Source organism: Bos indicus x Bos taurus, chromosome 21 (genome assembly GCF_003369695.1).
Source record: "Bos indicus x Bos taurus breed Angus x Brahman F1 hybrid chromosome 21, Bos_hybrid_MaternalHap_v2.0, whole genome shotgun sequence".
NCBI classification, from domain to species: domain Eukaryota; kingdom Metazoa; phylum Chordata; class Mammalia; order Artiodactyla; family Bovidae; genus Bos; species Bos indicus x Bos taurus.
Window position 1 is genome coordinate 15,936,057 of NC_040096.1, and position 19,231 is coordinate 15,955,287.

Below are 19,231 nucleotides of genomic sequence, written 5' to 3' on the forward strand. Positions count from 1 at the left end.
TGGTGGGAATAGTTGGCAGAAAGGAAGAAAATAAGCAGGTCCCAACCAACCAGCTGGGAAACAGAGAGGAGTCCCCACCAGGGATCAGGAGCCTGGAGGAGGGAGTTCTTCAGGTTGCGAAGGAACCAGAATGCTGGTCTGGCCTCCCCTGCAAGTGCCTCCCTGGGTGGGGTAGGGGGGGTGCCTGTGCCTGGAACCTCGCCATCAGACCTGGAGCCACTGAGACTCATGCCAAACCCTGCTGACGAGCTGGGGGACGGTAACTGTCCACCTGCATTCTGCTGATTCTGAGGAAGGATAGGGCTGTGGCTGGGTAGCATGCTAACCTCTTTCCAACAGTGAGGAGAGAACTAGAGTGGGAGGAGACTGCTATCTACTGGACCACAAGTGTCCTGAGAACTGTATCGTCAACATGCATGCATTGCTCAAAGTGGCCAGCTGTGGGCTTTGGTGTACAATGTTTATTGAACACAAAATATTATCATCAAAGAAATCATAGGGAACCATTGCTGTTGTTCAGTTGCTAAGTCATATCCGACTCTTTGAGACCCCCCTCCCCCCGCTCGCTGGATTGTAGCCCATCAGGCTCTTCTGTCCTCCAGTATGTCCTGGAGTTTGCTCAAACTCATGTCCATTGAGTCAGTGATGCCATCCAACCATCTCATCCTCTGTCCCCCTCTTCTCCTCCTGCCCTCAATCTTTCCCAGCATCAGGGTCTTTTCCAGTAAGCTGGCTCTTCACATTAGGTGGCCAAAGTACTAAAGTTTCAGCTTCAGCAACAGTCCTTCCAATGAATATTCAAGGTTAATTTCCTTTAGGATTGACTACGTTGAGTCTTCCCACTATAATCCCCCTGGTCCCCAGTTCTTCCACTCTCATCATTAGTCCTTATTCTCCTTGTTTTGGAGAGGCCTGAGGTCAACCCCAGCTGCCCCTGTGTGATCTTGAGTCAGACACTTAACCTCCCTGAGCTGTCTCACTTTCCCCATCACAGGGTTACAGTGAAGGTTAAATATATTAATATTTACAAAATGCCTGGAACAAAATCTGACTTCTAATAAGCACTTCCTAAGTGTTAGTTCAATGAAATTTCTAGTTTATGTCTATCTCTCCAACAGATCATTTGTTTCTTAAGCACAAGGATGCTGTCTGTCTCAATTAGCATTGTATTCCCATTGCTGACCACACAGCCTGGTAGAGAACTGTCCTGGACAAATTAATGTTTATTAAACTGAATAAATGAGGAATAACAGGCTCATCAGGAAAAGTTTCTTCTCTGCTGTTAACAAGGCACAATTCTGGCCCAAAGAGGGCACAGTGGCAGAGTAAGCAGGACAAATGATGCTCCAGCAGACTTGACTGGGGGTTGTCTGAGGGTCTTGGGAAAGGCAATTTCACAACAGATCACTCCACATCACATCGAGACATTAACTGAGTACCGGGTAGGTACTGGGCCCTGAGAATATAGCAGTTGATACTCTGTACACCAGACCTTTTTCTAAAGATACAGAAAGAACACTGTATGAGCTTTTAACAGTCTTGCTCAGAAATGAAACAGACATTAGTAAAAGATGAAAATATGAAGACAAAGGTCTATATAGTCAAAGCTATGGTTTTTCCCGTAGTTATGTATGGATGTGAGAGTTGGACCATAAGGAAGGCTGAGTGCCAAAGAATTGATGCTTCTGGACTGTGGTGCTGGAGAAGACTCTTGAGAGTCCCTTGGACAGTGAGGGGATCAAACCAGTCAATCCTAAAGGAAATCAACCCTGAATATTCATTGGAAAGACTGATGCTGAAGCTGAAGATCCAATACTTTGGCCACCTGATGCAAAGAACTGACTCATTAGAAAAGACTCTGATGCTGGGAAAGCTTGAAGGCAGGAGGAGAAGGGGACGACAGAGGACAAGATGGTTGGATGGTATCACTGATTCAATGGATACGAGTTTGAGCCAATCCCAGGAGATAGTGAAGGACGGGGAAGCCTGGAATGCTGCAATCCATGGGATCTCAAAGAGCTGAACACGACTGAGTGACTGAACAACATATAAAGAATGATGAATGGTAAGTATTAGCTGCAGATATCCAGTTTGGGGAGTATGACTAGTTAGCATTGGAGAACTCTATTTTCAGCTGGGATACATTCATGATGACAAGAAGAGACTCCATGGAGAAGGAAAGAATATGTGCTGTCTCCCTGCCCCGCCTGCTCCCTGTGCTCAGCCCTCCCTGCACCCTTGGTTGAGGGGGGCGGTCCATTCTTGTTCACAGGGGCACCCCCCTACCCCCAACCCTTCATCCACCCTCATCTCCCAGGAACTCTTTCGGAGCTGACACAGAATTCACTATTCAACCCTAGGTCTTAAAAGACCTGTGATAGAAATCCACTTCCCGGGGACTTCCCTGGTGGTGCAGTGGCTAAGAATCCACCTGCCAAGGCTGGGGACACGGGATCGGTCCTCGGTGCAGGAAGACCCCACATGCCTCAGGGCAACTAAACTTTTGCATCACAACTACGGAGTCTTTGGGCCCTAGAGACCATGCTCTGCCACAAGAGAAGCCACTGCAATGAGAAGCCCACGCACACAGCTAGAGAGCAGCCCTTGCGCGCCAGAACCAGAGCAAACCTGCAGGCAGCAACAAAGACCCAGCATAGCAGAAAATAAAATAAACAAAGAAATTTTTTAATTAAGAAAAATATTACTTACCTGAAGCTATTATATACGGAATGGATAAACAAGGTCCTACTGTATAGGACAGGGAAATACATTCAGTACCTTATGAGAGAGCTTCCTTGGTGGCTCAGTGGTAAACAGTCTGCCTGCCAATGCAGGAGACTCAGAATCGATCCTTGGTCCAGAAAGATCCCCCAAACCATGGAGCATCTAAGCCCATGTGCCACAACTACTGAGCCTGTGCTCTAGACCCCAGGAGAGGCAACTACCGAGCCCACAAGCCACAGCTCCTGAAGCCCAGGCATCCTAGGGCCCACGCTCTGCAGCAAGAGAAGCCGCTGCAATGAGAAGCCTGCGCCCCGCAACTAGAGAGCAGCCCCCAGGCCCTGTTGCTCTGTGTGCAGCAACAAAGACCCAGCACCGCCAAAAATAAATAAATAAATAAATCATTTTTTTAAAAAAAGAACAAGAAATTCACTTTCTTGTACAAAGATTGCTCTTTTCTTCTCCAAAACCATGGGGTTTTTTTCCCATAAAAATAGACCTGTCAGAGCCACTCCAAGTGATTTAGCTCAAGTGCCAAGTAAAAATGTATGGCTTCCGTCGCCTGTTTTTCTTCTCTATGTTGTTATTACACAGACCGACAGAGACTGCTTGAAACACGCTATTTGTCTAGCTCATTACATACTAATATTTCCAAAGTTTAAAAAAAGGGCCAGTGGCAGACGTGTCACACACTTACTCTCACTGGAGCAAACAGGTATTATTTTAACCTTTGTGGAAGAGAACCTCAGAGCAGTCGAGGAAGTCATGTGGACTCACAAAGCCAGGGCCAAGACGGCCAGCTGACTCCCAGCCGCCAGTCTCTGACACCACGCCACCCTGCAGGACCTTCTGCTGAAAAACTTGGTGCCTCCAACTCATGCAGGAAAGAGGTCATCTTCGCTGATTCTGTCGGTCCCACAGCATGACTCAGCCATGACTCAGTGGCAGACACCGAGCTGGGCACAGACATCACAGAAGTTGATAAGCCACCATCTTCCTGCATCAGGTTTCGGGTCTAACCAGAACACTGTGGCTGAAGAGGACACAGCTCAATCTGCTATGCCTGAGACATCACCATCATCTCAACGAGATTAAAAAGCAGAAACCACAGGCATGTCTTGGGCTCACCATTCTAAATATCCATGCAACTACTTATTGACAAAGAGACTGCAATTTCTTTTGTGTCCTTTGAGCCTTGCTGCTAGGATCTTGGAATTAATTTTCCCTGACAACTACATCCCTGGGGCCGAACTCATGGCATGTGTATCAGCATACTGTCTGCTCCCCCTCCCCTGGCCTTGACTCATATTCTTTCTTTAATAATTTTATTAATTTATTTTTGGCTGTGCTGAGTCTTCGGTGCTGCGTGGGCTTTTCTCTAGCTGCGACAGCGGGAGCTACTCTTCATTGCAGTGTGAGGGCTTTGCACTGCGGAGGCTTCTCTGTTTCAGAGCACAGGCTCTAGGCACACAGGCTTCAGTACTTGTGGCTCCCAGGCTCTAGACCACAAGCGCAACAGTTGTGGTGCATGGACTTAGTTGCCTCAGGGCATGTGGGATCTTCCTGGACCAAGGATTGAACCCACGTCTCCGGCATCGGCAGGCGGATTCTTTACCACTGAGCCACCAGGGAAGCCCCTTGACCATATTCTCCTGTGTACATTTTCCCTGTGCTGTGCTCAGTCGCTCAGTCGTGTCCAACTCTTTCGTGACCCCATGGACTGTAGCCTGCCAGGCTCCTCTGTTCACGGGATTCTCCAGGCAAGAATACTGGATTGGGTTGCCATTCCTCCTCCCACCCCCGATCCAAGGATTGAACTCGTATTGTTTGCATATCTCGCAATGGCAGATGGACTCTTCACCACTAGTGCCACCTGGGAAGCCCCACGTTTACCCTGGCTCTGGGTGTATATATATTTTGTTTCTTGTTCACCATGCCTGGCTTGTGTTTTGGTAACAAACTGCTGCAAATCTGGCAGAATGAAGCAAGGCAGACATGAGAACCTGCAATGCACCGAGCGCTAGGAGATGCTTTGGGTGCACTGTGTTAAATTCTCACGAACCCCTGCCAGCTCATCATAAGTCTACTTATCTATAAAATGAGGCCCAGGGAGGTAAAGCAACATGTCCAAAGTCAAAGACTGGATTCCAACATGAGCCTGTCCAACTCCAAAGCCAGAATGTTATTACTATTAAATAATAAAAAGTAACGAGATTCATCTAAGATGATCAAATGAAACTGATGCTCATTTAAAAGCATTTTAGTGTATTTTTCCACCAAGAGGAATACAAAGTGGGTACAGCAGACGTATTTAACATCCTGCTGCTGCTGCTCAGTCGCTTCAGTCGTGTCCGACTCTGTGCGACCCCAGAGACAGCCCACAAGGCTCCCCCGTCCCTGGGATTCTCCAGGCAAGAACACTGGAGTGTTGCCATTTAACATCCTACTAAAGTGCTAATAGAATTGCTGAATCAGGAAACGAAGGCTTGTGCCTGACCTGGACTACGGATCTCAGAGATCTCCAAGGTGCCCTGGGGTTTTGCAGACTTGGTTCTATACCAGCAGAATCCATCTTACCTCCGTGGTTTCCTGTGCAAGTTTTCTTGAAAAAGAAAAAGGGAAATCCCACTGCTTTTCCTCCACTTTAAGCCTCTGCCCTAGCCCAGTAGAATACAGACGTGACATCCCTGACAACTCACCAATCATCTTGAGTCTTCCGACTCTGTCCATGAGCAGGGCAGAAATGATGTTCCCAGGCAAGACAGACAGACTGCCAAGGAAGCTGACGAGGTAAATCAGGAAGTCGTTGTCTTGCTCTAAGTCCATGTGGCAGCCCTCCTTCTGCTCCAGAAAGGTGACGTTGATAAAATGACAGTTGATGAACTTATGTTGATAGAGGTCTGCGGAGAGAAGGAAACATGTGGCTCATGTGAAACAGGGATGGAGGGGGGAGAGTGCTGGGGAGACTGGGGGCGGAGGCAGGGATTGGAGTTACTCCCCTTCCTTGGGCAGGCAGCACCACCCCCTGGCCATCAGACAAAGTCAAGGAAACACGTGGTGATGACAAACCTAGACAGCATATTTAAAAGCAGAGAAGTCACTTTGTGGACGAAGGTCTGTATAGTCAGAGCTATGGTCTTTCCAGTAGTCCTGTTCAGATATGAGAGTTGGACCGTTAAGAAAGCTGAGCGCTAAAGAACAGATTCTTCCAAGTTATGGTACTGGAGAAGACTCTTGAGGGTCCCTTGGACTTCAAGGAGATCAAACCAGTTGATTCAAAAGGAAATCAGTCCTGAATATTCATTGGAAGGACTGATGCTGGAGCTGAAACTCCAATACTTTGGCCACCTGATGTGGAGAGCCTACTCACTGGAAAAGATCCTGATGCTGGGAAAGACTGAGGGCAGGAGGAGAGGGGAGCGACAGAGGAGGAGATGGTTGGATGGCATCACCAACTCAATGGACGTGAATTTGAGCAAACTCTGGGAGATAGTGAAGTACAGGAAAGCCTGGCGTGCTGTAGTCCACGGGATCGTAGAGTCAGAGTCAGACGTGACTTAGGAACTGAAGGACAACAGTACCAACAGGGGGCAAGGTGGGGATGTAGCAAGAACTCTTTAAAAATGTAACAACTTGTGTAAGTTTCTCTAAGCAAGGGGAAATGAAATGAACATTCACTGAGGGACATGTGCAAGTAGAACATCTTTCAAGCCAGGTAACAGCCCTGTTTGGATCAACAATATGACGCTGAGGCCCACCCTGCCTGGGGTACTCCTTCAAGGATTCCCAGCTTACACGAGGCAAATGACCAGAGAACTGGGTCCAGATTGAGCCAGTCACTCCAACGCCCCTGCAGAAACCTGAGCATGCTTCTATTTTTTTTTTTTTTTTTTGAGCATGCTTCTAAATAAACACCTTTGGCTCAGCGGTTGTGGGGGTTAGGCAGGAAATATATGACTTGGTAGAGTAAAAATATTCTGCATGATGTTACAGTGATGCATATTATCCATGTATCCAAGCCCATTGAATGGACAACACCAAGAATAAAGACCTTTCTCTCCACCTATTGCTCTGGAAGTCTGTTCCTATCTCTAACTAAACTTTGAGATTTAGAAGCTTTGGCAGAAATGTGTGAGGAAAGAGGGAAAATGTGGAGTGTGGAATTTTAAATTCTGATTTACTCTTTTGTGACAGGTGTTTCATAAATAAATGCACCGTTATGTATGTGGAATCTAGAAAAATGCTACAGATGAACCTATTCACAGGGCGGGAACAGAGACACAGATGCAGAGAATGGGCGTGTGGACCAGGGTGGGGGAAGGGGACAAACTGGACGGTAGCACTGACATACACACGTCGCCACGTGTGAGACAGGAGCTGTGGGAAGCGCTGGACAGCACGGGAAGCTCAGCTCAGGGCTCGGGGCTGACCTAGAGGGCGGGGTGGTGGGAGGGAGGCTCGGGAGAGAAGGGATGTATGCACGCGTGGAGCTGACTCAGGCTGTTGTGCAGCAGAAACCAGCACAGCTTCGTAAAGCAGTTATCCTCAGATTCAAAACTTTAAAATTTAAAAACAAAAGCCTTACTAAGCAAAAAAAGAATAAACCTTACCGTGAACTATGGACTTTGGGTGATGATGTGTAGGTTCATTCATCATAACAAAGGTACCACCCTGGTGGGGGATGTTGATAATGGCGGAGGCTATGGTGTGTGACTAGGCAGCATATGGAAATTCCTGTATCTTTCTTCTAATTTTGTTGTAAACCCAAAACTTCTCTTAAAAAAAATAAAGTCTTAAAAAGTAATAATAAGCACTTGCTTTGGAACCAGTTTCATGTTCTCTGGTACCTTCTAACATCAGCTGTTCTAGAAGAAAGATCACTATATAGGCTCTCCGCCAACCTGGGTTTGGGAACTGGCTCAGTGGTTGGCCCTCGTTAACCCCCCTGAGCTTCTGCCTAGAAAGTCAGAGGAAACACCTAATGATGTCCACTGCTTCCCAGCTCTGATATTTCATGACTACAAGTGTTTGCAAAATCCTAATCTCCCCACATGGCACAGTGGTAGAGAATCCACCTGCCAATACAGGAGATGCAGGAGACCTGGGTTCAGCCCCTGAGTCACGAAGATCCCCTGGAGGAGGGCATGCATTCCTGTCTGGGAAATCCCATTGACAGAGGAGCCTGGCGGACTACAGTTCATGGGGTCGCAAACAGTCGGACCCAACTGAGCTCTCACTCACTCACCTACCACGTTAGATGTTGCATATCTATGGCATATTAAGTTTAAAAAAGCAAATGTCACAACAATATGAGCTATATAATCAATTTACTTTTAAACAAACATGTATATTACCTATGTAAATAAACAAAAGGTTTGCAAGGACACTGTTGTATAGCAGCTCCCTCTGGAAAAAGAGGAAACACTATCAGAAATCAAGTGCCAGATGGAAACAAAGTTTTATTTCAACTCTGCGTCCTTCCTAATGTTTGAATTTTTGCAATAATCATATATAAGTGTTATAGCTTTCTTAAATGCTAGGAAGAGTAGTAAGCACAGACCCTACTAAATGAACTGATATGTTGCCCATGTCTATACACACACGTGTAAGTGTGAACATGCAGACTTGATTGCACCTGTGTATATATAATGTGTGCCCGTATGTATGTTCGTGAATTGTGTGTAGTGTGTATGAACATCTGTGTAATATTGTGGTGTGTGGGAAGATATAAACATATATAGTGCGTGTGTACGTGCTAAGTTGCTCCAGTGTTATCCAACTCTTTGCGACCCTATGGACTATAGCCCTCCAGGCTCCTCTGTCCAAAGGGATTCTCCAGGAAAGAATACTGGAGTGGGTTGCCACGCCCTCCTCCTGACCCAGGGATTGAACCTGTGGCTCTTATGTCTCCTGCACTGGCAGGAGGGTTTTTTACCACTAGCACCGCCTGGGAAGCCTATATATGTATATATAGTTCATACATACGAAGTATACAGACACATAAAGTTACTTGGGCTTAAGTGTCACTAAATTCTCTGAATATATATATTCATAGAATTATATATATATACATATAACCTTAATGAAATAGCAGATTTTATCTTGGAAACTCCTAAAATATTTTACATAAATAAAATGTACTTGCTGACATTGAAAGAAGAAAAAAATAAAAGATATGCCAAAGATGAAATGTACAAAACTCCCCAATATTTTTTTAAGTTCCATAATGGACTATTTAAAGACCAAGGGATATTTAGAGACCAGATATTGAATTGCTTGAGATTGGCGTCATGAAGGGGAAAAAGATGTTCTCGCATTAAACTGTGCCATGGTGCCAATGCCAGGGAGAAAGCATTGATCCGGACACAATGCAAGTATTTCAGAGGAAGCCTCACAGACTTTACAGCTTAACAATTAAGGGATGAAGCCAAGCTTCCCCCACTTGTTATCTGTGGCCTTAATGTAAGTTGCTTAAGCCTCTGTTTCCTTAGTTGTAAGATGTGGATGTTGCTACATTTCTTACTTGAGACAGTATCTGTGAAGTCCCTGGTAAAGCTTAGTTAGTTTCCTTGTAACCCAGCTCCACTTGGTATTAATTCATAACGAGAGCAGTAAAAATAATGAGGAGTGAGAGAGAGGTGGAATTTTGTGATTTTTTTTTAAATCATGGAAGTCTGAAATGGTGTAATTTTAAAATATTCTTATCTTATTTCATGCATGAAGCTTGAAAAGATGCAGTTTTTCCTTTTCATGTATTATCGTGAGAATTTTATAAGTTTCAAATTATGCTAAGTCTTCAAGAATGCACTTCAGGCATAGAATGTAACCCTCTTGGAATGCTATTTTTTTTTAATCTGGGTCATAATTTGTTCCTACCAAAGACCCTGAGCATACACTTGTTGAGATCAGAACACTTGCCCAGTGCTTCTATTTCCATTTTACATGAGATCTTTGGCACGGCAACTTCTTTGTGCCCTGCCTGGGGCAAGAACCCAAGACTCAGCACACACACCAGTGAATACTTCACTATTCCTAAAGCTTATGGCTGAGCAGTCGGACAATTTCTAGACACCAAGCTTACCCTGTTCACGCTCTTACCTGTGTTATAAAAGATGGTCGATTCAATGGTGCAGTTTTTGAAATAGGTATCAGTCGATGTAACATCCTCAAAATAGCACTCGTCAAATAACGTGTCCTCAAAGAGTACATGTTTAAAGTACATCTTTGTGAACCTATGGGGAAAAGAAATAGCCCCCAAATGATTCATCCAGGAAAAAAAAGGAGACTTGAGACTCAAACACAAAACACAGAAAGGCAGAAGAAGGAGAAGTGCAAACTAAAAGGTTCTAGCACATTATTTTCAACCCAAACTAGTTCCCCTTTTCTTCACCGTGTATTTATAAACAGAGAGGAGCCTCAGGACCGTGGGAGCTGACTTTTAGTCCAGGTACACACAGGATTCTAGGCATCAATCTATGATTCCCAAAAGCAGATTCATGGACGTTCTGCATCAGAATCATGGAACCATGAAATAGCATGACATGAAAATATTCATAATATCTCAGTTTAGGAGCTTTAAAAACAGGAATATCCCTTAGCTGGTCTTGAAAGGTTTAAAGGCAATAGATGTATGAGGGCCTCAGAATTTTTGTTTTTAAAATTGAACCAACAAAAATGTGGGGGAATACAGGCAATGTCGTCCACACTGGTGAACATAATTGGTGCAGGCTCTGTGGAGAGCAGCTTTGCAAAATTTGAAATGCACTATCCCTTTGACCTAGGAATACCACCTCTACCAATCTGTCATGCACATACTTGCTCATGCATTCAAAGAAATCCATTCATTGATCTTCACTGCAACATTGCTGATAACAGCAATGGCTTACTAGAAAGATAGATGGAGAGATAGACAAACAATAGATAATAGACAGGGGACAGGTAAATGACAGGAGAAACAGATAATAGATTACAGACAGGGGAGACAGATGATAGAGAGAATGGATAGATAGACAGGTACCACACATAGCCATCCACCTAATTATTATAATGCCTACAGGTGCTCAGTTGCTCAGTTGCATCCAACTCTTTGCGATCCCGTGGACCATAACCCATGGGGTGGCGCAGTGGTAAAGAAACCGCATGCCAATGCAGGAGATGCAGGAGACCCAGGTTCAATCCCTAGGTCAGGAAGAGCCCCTGGAGAAAGAAATGACATCCCACTCCAGTATTCTTTGGGAAACCCCATGGACAGAGGAGCCTGATGGGTTACAGTCCATGAGGTCGGAAAGAGTCAGACACGGCCGAGCAACTGAGCACCCATAGCCATTGTAATAATCAGGCAGATCTGTGCGTCTTAATCTGGAACCATGTTTAAGATGTATTGTTAACTGAAAAAAAAAAAGAAATGCAGCGTGATATTTATAGCATGTGACTTTCTTTCCTGTGAGAAAGGATAAGGCCCACACACCTGCAAGTACATAGCACACACCTGGAGAGAGTGCCGCAGACACGGGCAGGTGTGTGCGGCCCTGGGGAGGTACACGGGGGGCTGAAAGGGAAAGTGTTAGTCACTCAGCTGTATCCGACTTTTTGTGACCCCACAGACTGTAGCCCACTGGGATCAGACAAATTTTCTTTATACCAAGTGTATATAATACTTTTTCACTTAAAACCGAAACAGCCAATAAGAGGTAAAACCCCTGGATGATTGTGAGGCACAGCCCACATCTGGAGCTGTTGCACGTCTTCAACTCCTGCTGCTGCTGCTAAGTCACTTCAGTCATACCCAACTCTGTGCGACCCCATAGACGGCAGCCCACCAGGCTCCCCCGTCGCTGGGATTCTCCAGGCAAGAACACTGGAGTGGGTTGCCATTTCCTTCTCCAATGCATGAAAGTGAAAAGTGAAAGTGAAGTTGCTCAGTCGTGTCCGACCTCAGCAACCCCATGGACTGCAGCCCACCAGGCTCCCCCGTCGCTGGGATTCTCCAGGCAAGAACACTGGAGTGGGTTGCCATTTCCTTCTCCAATGCACGAAAGTGAAAAGTCAAAGTGAAGTCGCTCAGTCATGTCCGACTCTTAGCGACCCCATGGACAGCACTTCAACTCCTACATAAACTTAAAAGGAAAAAGCAACAGGACGCTTAAAAACATAGACTCACACACAGGGACATCAGCCTCTACTGGTTATATTTCCCAAGGCTGGTTAAGCTATTAAGTGAGAAACCTTTGGCTGTGTCTTTATTTGTGAAGAATCTCAACCCTATTCATTCATTCATCTGTCAATTCGTTCACTGATTCAGTCTCAAACAAAAGTTTTACCGAGCATGGTATTAGGTGCTTTGAGTACAGACAGAAAAGACATGGTCCCTGCCCTCAAGCCTAATGGGAAAAAGAAATGGAGCCAACAGACAGTTCCAGTTCAGTGGGGACCCAGTGACCGACGCGGCACAGGGCACTGAGGACCCGCTGCTGCTCCTCAGGGCCGCCAGGCCATTCCATCCACACGATGGCCAGCAGCCCTTACTCTTCACTCTCAGCTATGTTCTGCTGAGAACCCTAACCTAGAACTACATCTTATTAGCTTTGACAAAAAGACCTCTCAGCAGTAAGAAGGCCTGGGCCAGTGCTTCTTAAGAGAAGTCCCCAGAACACTTGCATCAGAATAAAATAGGGAGACAAACTGGGAGAGTAGCATTGGCCTATATACACTACCGTGTGGGGGCTCAGATGGTGAAGAATCTGCCTGCAGTGCAGGAGACACGGGTTCAATCCCTGGGTTGGGAAGATCCCCTGGAGAAGGGAATGGCAGCCCACTCCAGTATTCATGCCTGGAGAATCCCATGGACAGAAGAGCCTGGTGGGCTACAGTCCATGGGGTCGCAAAGAGTCAGACAACTGAGCAACTAATGCTTTCACTTTTCATGTGTAAAACAGATAGCTAGCAGGAAGCTGCTATGAAGCACAGGAGCTCGGCTGGTGTTCTGTGATGACCTTGAGGGGTGGGATGCTGGGGGGGCGGTGGGAGGGAGGCTCAAGAGGCAGGGGATTTATGTATACATAAGGTTACACAGCAGAAACCAACACAACATTGTAAAGCCCAATTATACTCCAATTTTTAAAAGTTAAAATAAACTGACGTAACTTAGGTAGAAAAAAAAAAAAGAATAAAATAGGAGGTTATTACGAAAGACGGGAGTTCTCTTCATTCCAACCTGCACCTCTTGAACTATAACCACCAGAGGAAGATGCCAGATTATTACACTTCAGGAAATGTGAGAATCCCTGATCAAGAAAGCCAAATTGTTTTCAACAGTTTTTCTTAGGGTTAAATTTGAATCGGCCTCCAAAAGCTACCGCTGAACTCTTCCTATTTCTATGGAAAAACTGATCACTAAGCCTTTTGTTACAGGAAGATGGCTCTGATTTCAAAATTAATGTAATTTGTATGCTGACTGTATTTACTCAGGAAAGCTATTCCTGGAGCCTGCCTCAGGTCTTTGCCCTTCTTAATATATCCTTCTCTTTAATACAGTAATGGGCTGGTGATGTGGCCTCCGGTGATATTTTAATGTTCTGCCGAAGGTGGGTGAGAAAGAAGGGCCATAAATCATAACAGGTCTGACACGGGCAGACCTTAAAATGTATCTCCAAGTGAGTTATAAAAAGCCAAAGTTATAAAAGGAGAGTTAAAAGGAGAAAAGGCCAAGGCATATTTTATGAGTCTTTTATATAAATCATCTCCTCCGATCCCTAATTTATATACTGAACTGGTCCAAGATGCTTCACTCAGGAGGTCTCAAAGGCTGAAAGAAAAGTTAACAGAAGTAGCTTGTGGAACGCTTCCTTTAAGGAAACAGAAGCCATTGGTGATCCAGAGCCTGTGGTGGAATTATTATTACAAGCACTTTATTTCAGTTACCCTCAAGCCCAGTGCTTCATCCACCAGGTGATCTAAACTACGCCAGAAGTCGCATCTATGCAGTCACCATGATTTCGACTTGAATGGGCTCACGCTCAAGAAACTCAAAACTAAAGAGGGAACAAGAAAACTGACAATTAAAATCTGGCGTGATAACTATCAAGCTCAGACATACGTAGGACTCCCCTGGTGGTGCAGTGAATAAGAGTCCATCTGCCAACACAGGGGACACGGGTTCAGGCCCTGGTCGGGGAAGATTCCACCTGCCGCGGAGCCACCAAGCCCTCAGGCTGCTACTGAGCCCGTGTGCCTGCAGCCTGTGCTTCACACAAGAGAGGCCACGCAGTCAGAAGTTCATGCACAGTGAAGGGCAGCCCCCACTCGCCGCAACTAGAGAAATGCTATGAAGAAAAACAATGAAGACAGCGCGACCAGATGTAAATTGTTTTTTTAAAAAGATTAGAGATAAGCTACAAGATCATTGCAAAAGGGTACTTATGATACAGTCAGGTACAGCATGATATTCGCTTTTCCTTAAGGATAAATAAAAGCTATCCAAGCCAAGACGCAGTGCAAGTGAATTCCAGGCAAAGGGAATAGCATATGCTAAGGCACAGAGGCATGATATATAATGTATACCCTTCAACTGACTTTTTCGTTAAGTGTAAAATTCTCTTTCACATCATTTATATCACCTTTCAGAGAGAAAATAAACAAAGGGTCTATTTTCCCAAAGCTCACACACACGGACGGTCCTACAGTAAGCCTTCCACATACAGTGAAATAAAAGAGAAACTTTTTCAGGAAAGACCTGGAACTCTAATTTCTCACACATTATCTCATATCAGGTCCTAATCTGAGATGAAGCAAAGCAGGAATGAGAAAACTGTCCACGTCAGGGGACTTCCTTGGCAGGCTAAGGCTTTGCCTTCCCTGGTCAGGGATCGAACCCACATGAGGATCATGAGGCCATGGCCAAAAACCCAAAACATAAAACAGAAGCAATATTGTAATAAATTAATAAAGACTTTTAAGATGGTCCACATTAAAAAAAATCTTTAAAAAAAAAGAAAATCACTTCAGAAAATACATGCTTGGGCTCATTTTGCTTAAAGAATGAAGGAAACAGTGGGTCTTTTGTTTATAACTTCTTTGCAACTTCTTAAATTCTCTGTATAACTCTAAATAACTTCTTAAATTCTCCACACATAGGCATCAGGCTTTAACTTCACCTCTGACACCACCTTTCAAAAAATGAAGAATAGAGTTCAACTTTTAGCACTGTTATTAAAAGATTTCAGGCAAGTCTCTTCTCTGCAGGCTTGTATTTTAAAATCATTAAAATAACATTATTGAGGAGATGACTTTTTCCAGCTCTAGTATTTGGTTTTATAAATGAGAGGTATCTTTACTATAAGTAGCCTGGGAAAGAAGAGTGGAGTGGAAATGGCCATCAAATGGTTGAAATACTATTTCATGGAGAAGCAGACATATATGATGGGAAATACTGGCTCTTCATCTGCCAAACAGACTCTCTAAGGACACGTCCTTGTGCCTCAGGGGATCTGCCAGTAAATCCAACTTACTTTCTCCATCTTCTCTTAAGCTTACGGCCACCTAAGTGCTGAAATCACCATATCTCACCCTGCCTATTTACACGGATCCTAGAACATTTTTTAAAAAAGGGTACAACTGAAAAGGAGCAGGATACTATGGTCCTTGCCTCCCATGTCCTCAGCCTCCCTTTTGTCTGTGGAAAAACTTTAGACAAAGAATAAGTTCCATCAGAGAAGTGAAAACACGCAGAAACAAAGGAAAACAGTTAAAGGAGAACAAGTAATAATAGTTTAGCCATTACGCATAGTCAGGGACCCTTAGCTCCTTCTCAAGGACTATTCATAATATTCTGAGCCGTGTCCTGTGAGCTGACAGGACACGGCTCAGAATAGTGTCTGACACCCCCACCAGGTGGAGAAGTTGACGGCATGAAGACCAGACTATAGCCGTGATATCAGCTGTCACAATTCTAAGAATCAGCCTCAAAGAAATGGAAACAAACCAATCCTGGAACTGAAGATTAACTGCACTTAAAACGGTCAAGGTACCACTGGTCAGATCCCTGATGACCAATTTCAAGGTGACTGTCAGCCGACTGTACTGTTTCTGCATATAGCCCCCTTCCTCCGTCTGTAAAAGCTCTTGCCCTCTGATTGTCAGTGGGGGCAGCTTGGCCTTCAGACAGATGTCCACCTCCTCCCCTTGCCCCAACACTGAGTTGCCGGCATCCAAAAGAAAGCAAACTTTGCTTTCCGCCAACCTGGCCTCTGTATTGGCTTTTGAGCAGTGAGCAGCCAGACCCCACTTTTGGTTACATAACCCTGGTGTGTGTGTGTGTGTGTGTGTGTGTGTGTGTGTTAGTTGCTCAGACGTGTCCCACTCTTTGCGATCTCATGGACTGTAGCCCACCAGGCTCCTCTGTCCATGGAATTCTCCAGGCAAGAATACTGGAGTGGGTAGCCATTCCCTACTCCAGAGGATCTTTCAGACCCAGGGATCAAACCCAGGTCTCCTGCATTGGGGGCAGATTCTTTATGGTTTGAGCCACCATGGCTCAGCTACATAACACCACATAACCTTGATACCAAAGATCAGTAAGAACAGTATAAGGAAAATATACACCAATCCCATTTAAATGCAAAAATCCTAAATAGAACATAAGTGGTTCTGTGTGTATGTGTGTGCACGTGTGTGTGTGCACACATGCATGCTCAGTCGTGTCCAACTCTGCGACCCCAGGGACTGTAGCCCGCCAGGGCTCCTCTGTCCATGAGATTTTCCAGGCAAGAATTCTGGGGTGGATTGCCATTTCTTACTCCAGGGGATCTCCCAGACCCAGGGATCAAACCCACGTCTCTTTCATCCCCTGTGCTGGCAGGCAGAGCCTTTACAACTAATGCCATCTGGACGTTAGGCACCATGCAGACTATTTCCACTGTGCTCTGCTTATTTATCCATACTTCCCTCTCCCCTAACCTCTGGCAACCACTGATTTGCATAGTTTTGCCTTTTTCGGAATGACATACAGCTGAAATCATAAGGATGCAGCCTTTTTAGTGAGGTTTCTTTCACTTAGGAACATGCATTTAGGTTCTCAAGGCCTTTGTATGACTTGATCCCTTACTTCTTTGGCACTAAATAATATTCCAGGGCCAGTATGTACCACAGTTGATTTATCCATTCACCTGCTCAAGGACATCTTGGATCATTGCTAGATAATAGGGTAGTTCTGGCAGATGGTATATGGGACATCCCTGTGGCTTCCTCTCAATTTCACTGTGAACCTAAACAGCTCTGAAAATAATCTTAACAGAATAATAAGTTGAAACCCAATCTGAAATATTTGCACAATTTTTTGTAGAAAATAAAAAATAAAGGACATGTGTGTTGCCTCCACATTTTGACAGTTATGAATAAAACAGCTATAAACATCTAAACAACACAAAAAAGAATATTAGTAAATCAAATTCGTCGATGTATTGCTACTTTAAAAAAATCACATGGAATGATCAAGATATATCCCAGGAATTAAGTACAGTTGAATATCCAGAAACAATATTACTTTAATCTATCATATTAATAAGTCCAAGGAGAAAGCCATATGATTGTCATAATAGATGCAGAAAAGCATGTGACAGATTCAATATGCTTTCATGATAAACACCCTCAGCATATCTAAAAGAGAATTTCCTCAACTTTATAAAGAAGACCAATCAAAAACATAGCAAGTATCATACTTCAAAGGAAGACACCCAAATTACCCCCACTGAAGTCAGGATACCCATTAGCACTGACATTATAATCAACACAATACTGTACATCAACTACACCTCAATTAAAAATATTTACAATAAAAGAAGTAAATGGCCTAAAAATAACAACAAAAAAACTAATTCCAAAATTTATAGTATGAAAATTATACATTCACATCTATAACAAAGAGAAGACTAACACAAGAGAAGACTCTACACATGGACGTCACCAGATGGTCAACACTGAAATCAGATCGAATATATTCTTTGCAGCCAAAGATGGAGAAGCTCTATACAGTGAGCAAAAACAAGACCAGGAGCTGACTGTGGCTCAGACCATGAACTCCTTATTGCCAAATTCAGACTTAAATTGAAGAAAGTAGGGAAAACCAGTAGACCATTCAGGTATGACCTAAATCAAATCCCTTATGATTATACAGTGGAAGTGAGAAATAGATTTAAGGGCCTAGATCTGATAGATAGAATGCCTGATGAACTATGGAATGAGGTTCGTGACATTGTACAGGACACAGGGATCAAGACCATTCCCATGGAAAAGAAATGCAAAAAAGCAAAATGGCTGTCTGGGGAGGCCTTACAAATAGCTGTGAAAAGAAGAGAAGCGAAAAGTAAAGGAGAAAAGGAAAGATATAAACATCTGAATGCAGAGTTCCAAAGAATAGCAAGAAGAGATAAGAAAGCCTTCTTCAGAGATCAATGCAAAGAAGTAGAGGAAAACAACAGAATGGGAAAGACTAGGGATCTCTTCAAGAAAATCAGAGATACCAAAGGAACATTTCATGCAAAGATGGGCTCGATAAAGGACAGAAATGGTATGGACCTAACAGAAGCAGAAGATATTAAAAAGAGATGGCAAGAATACATAGAAGAACTGTACAAAAAAGATCTTCACGACCCAGATAATCACGATGGTGTGATCACTGAACTAGAGCCAGACATCCTGGAATGTGAAGTCAAGTGGGCCTTAGAAAGCATCACTACGAACAAAGCTAGTGGAGATGATGGAATTCCAGTTGAGCTATTCCAAATCCTGAAAGATGATGCTGTGAAAGTGCTGCACTCAATATGCCAGCAAATTTGGAAAACTCAGCAGTGGCCACAGGACTGGAAAAGGTCCGTTTTCATTCCAATCCCAAAGAAAGGCAATGCCAAAGAATGCTCAAACTACCGCACAATTGCACTCATCTCACACGCTAGTAAAGTCATGCTCAAAATTCTCCAAGCCAGGCGTCAGCAATATGTGAACCGTGAACTTCCTGATGTTCAAGCTGGTTTTAGAAAAGGCAGAAGAACCAGAGATCAAATTGCCAACATCCACTGGATCATGGAAAAAGCAAGAGAGTTCCAGAAAAACATCTATTTCTGCTTTATTGACTATGCCAAAGCCTTTGACTGTGTGGATCACAATAAACTGTGGAAAATTCTGAAAGAAATGGGAATACCAGACCACCTGATCTGCCTCTTGAGAAATCTGTATGCAGATCAGGAAGCAACAGTTAGAACTGGACATGGAACAACAGACTGGTTCCAAATAGGAAAAGGAGTTCGTCAAGGCTGTATATTGTTTATTTAACTTATATGCAGAGTACATCATGAGAAACGCTGGACTGGAAGAAACACAAGCTGGAATCAAGATTGCCGGGAGAAATATCAATAACCTCAGATATGCAGATGACACCACCCTTATGGCAGAAAGTGAAGAGGAACTAAAAAGCCTCTTGATGAAAGTGAAAGTGGAGAGTGAAAAAGTTGGCTTAAAG

The 19,231-nt window shown here is 44.1% G+C and overlaps 1 protein-coding gene across 3 annotated transcripts in view; it reads right to left on the reverse strand.

The window, feature by feature from the left end:
* Positions 1 to 19,231, reverse strand: part of SV2B (synaptic vesicle glycoprotein 2B) — a 247,360-nt gene that overhangs the window by 11,681 nt on the left and 216,448 nt on the right. For all 3 annotated transcript variants that reach the window (XM_027521346.1, XM_027521347.1, XM_027521348.1), the window contains exons 10-11: positions 9,820 to 9,953; positions 5,421 to 5,621 (exon numbers count right to left, since the gene is read on the reverse strand). In XM_027521346.1, the coding sequence (XP_027377147.1) occupies positions 5,421 to 5,621; positions 9,820 to 9,953 (335 nt within the window). The remainder of the gene's footprint in view (positions 1 to 5,420; positions 5,622 to 9,819; positions 9,954 to 19,231) is intronic.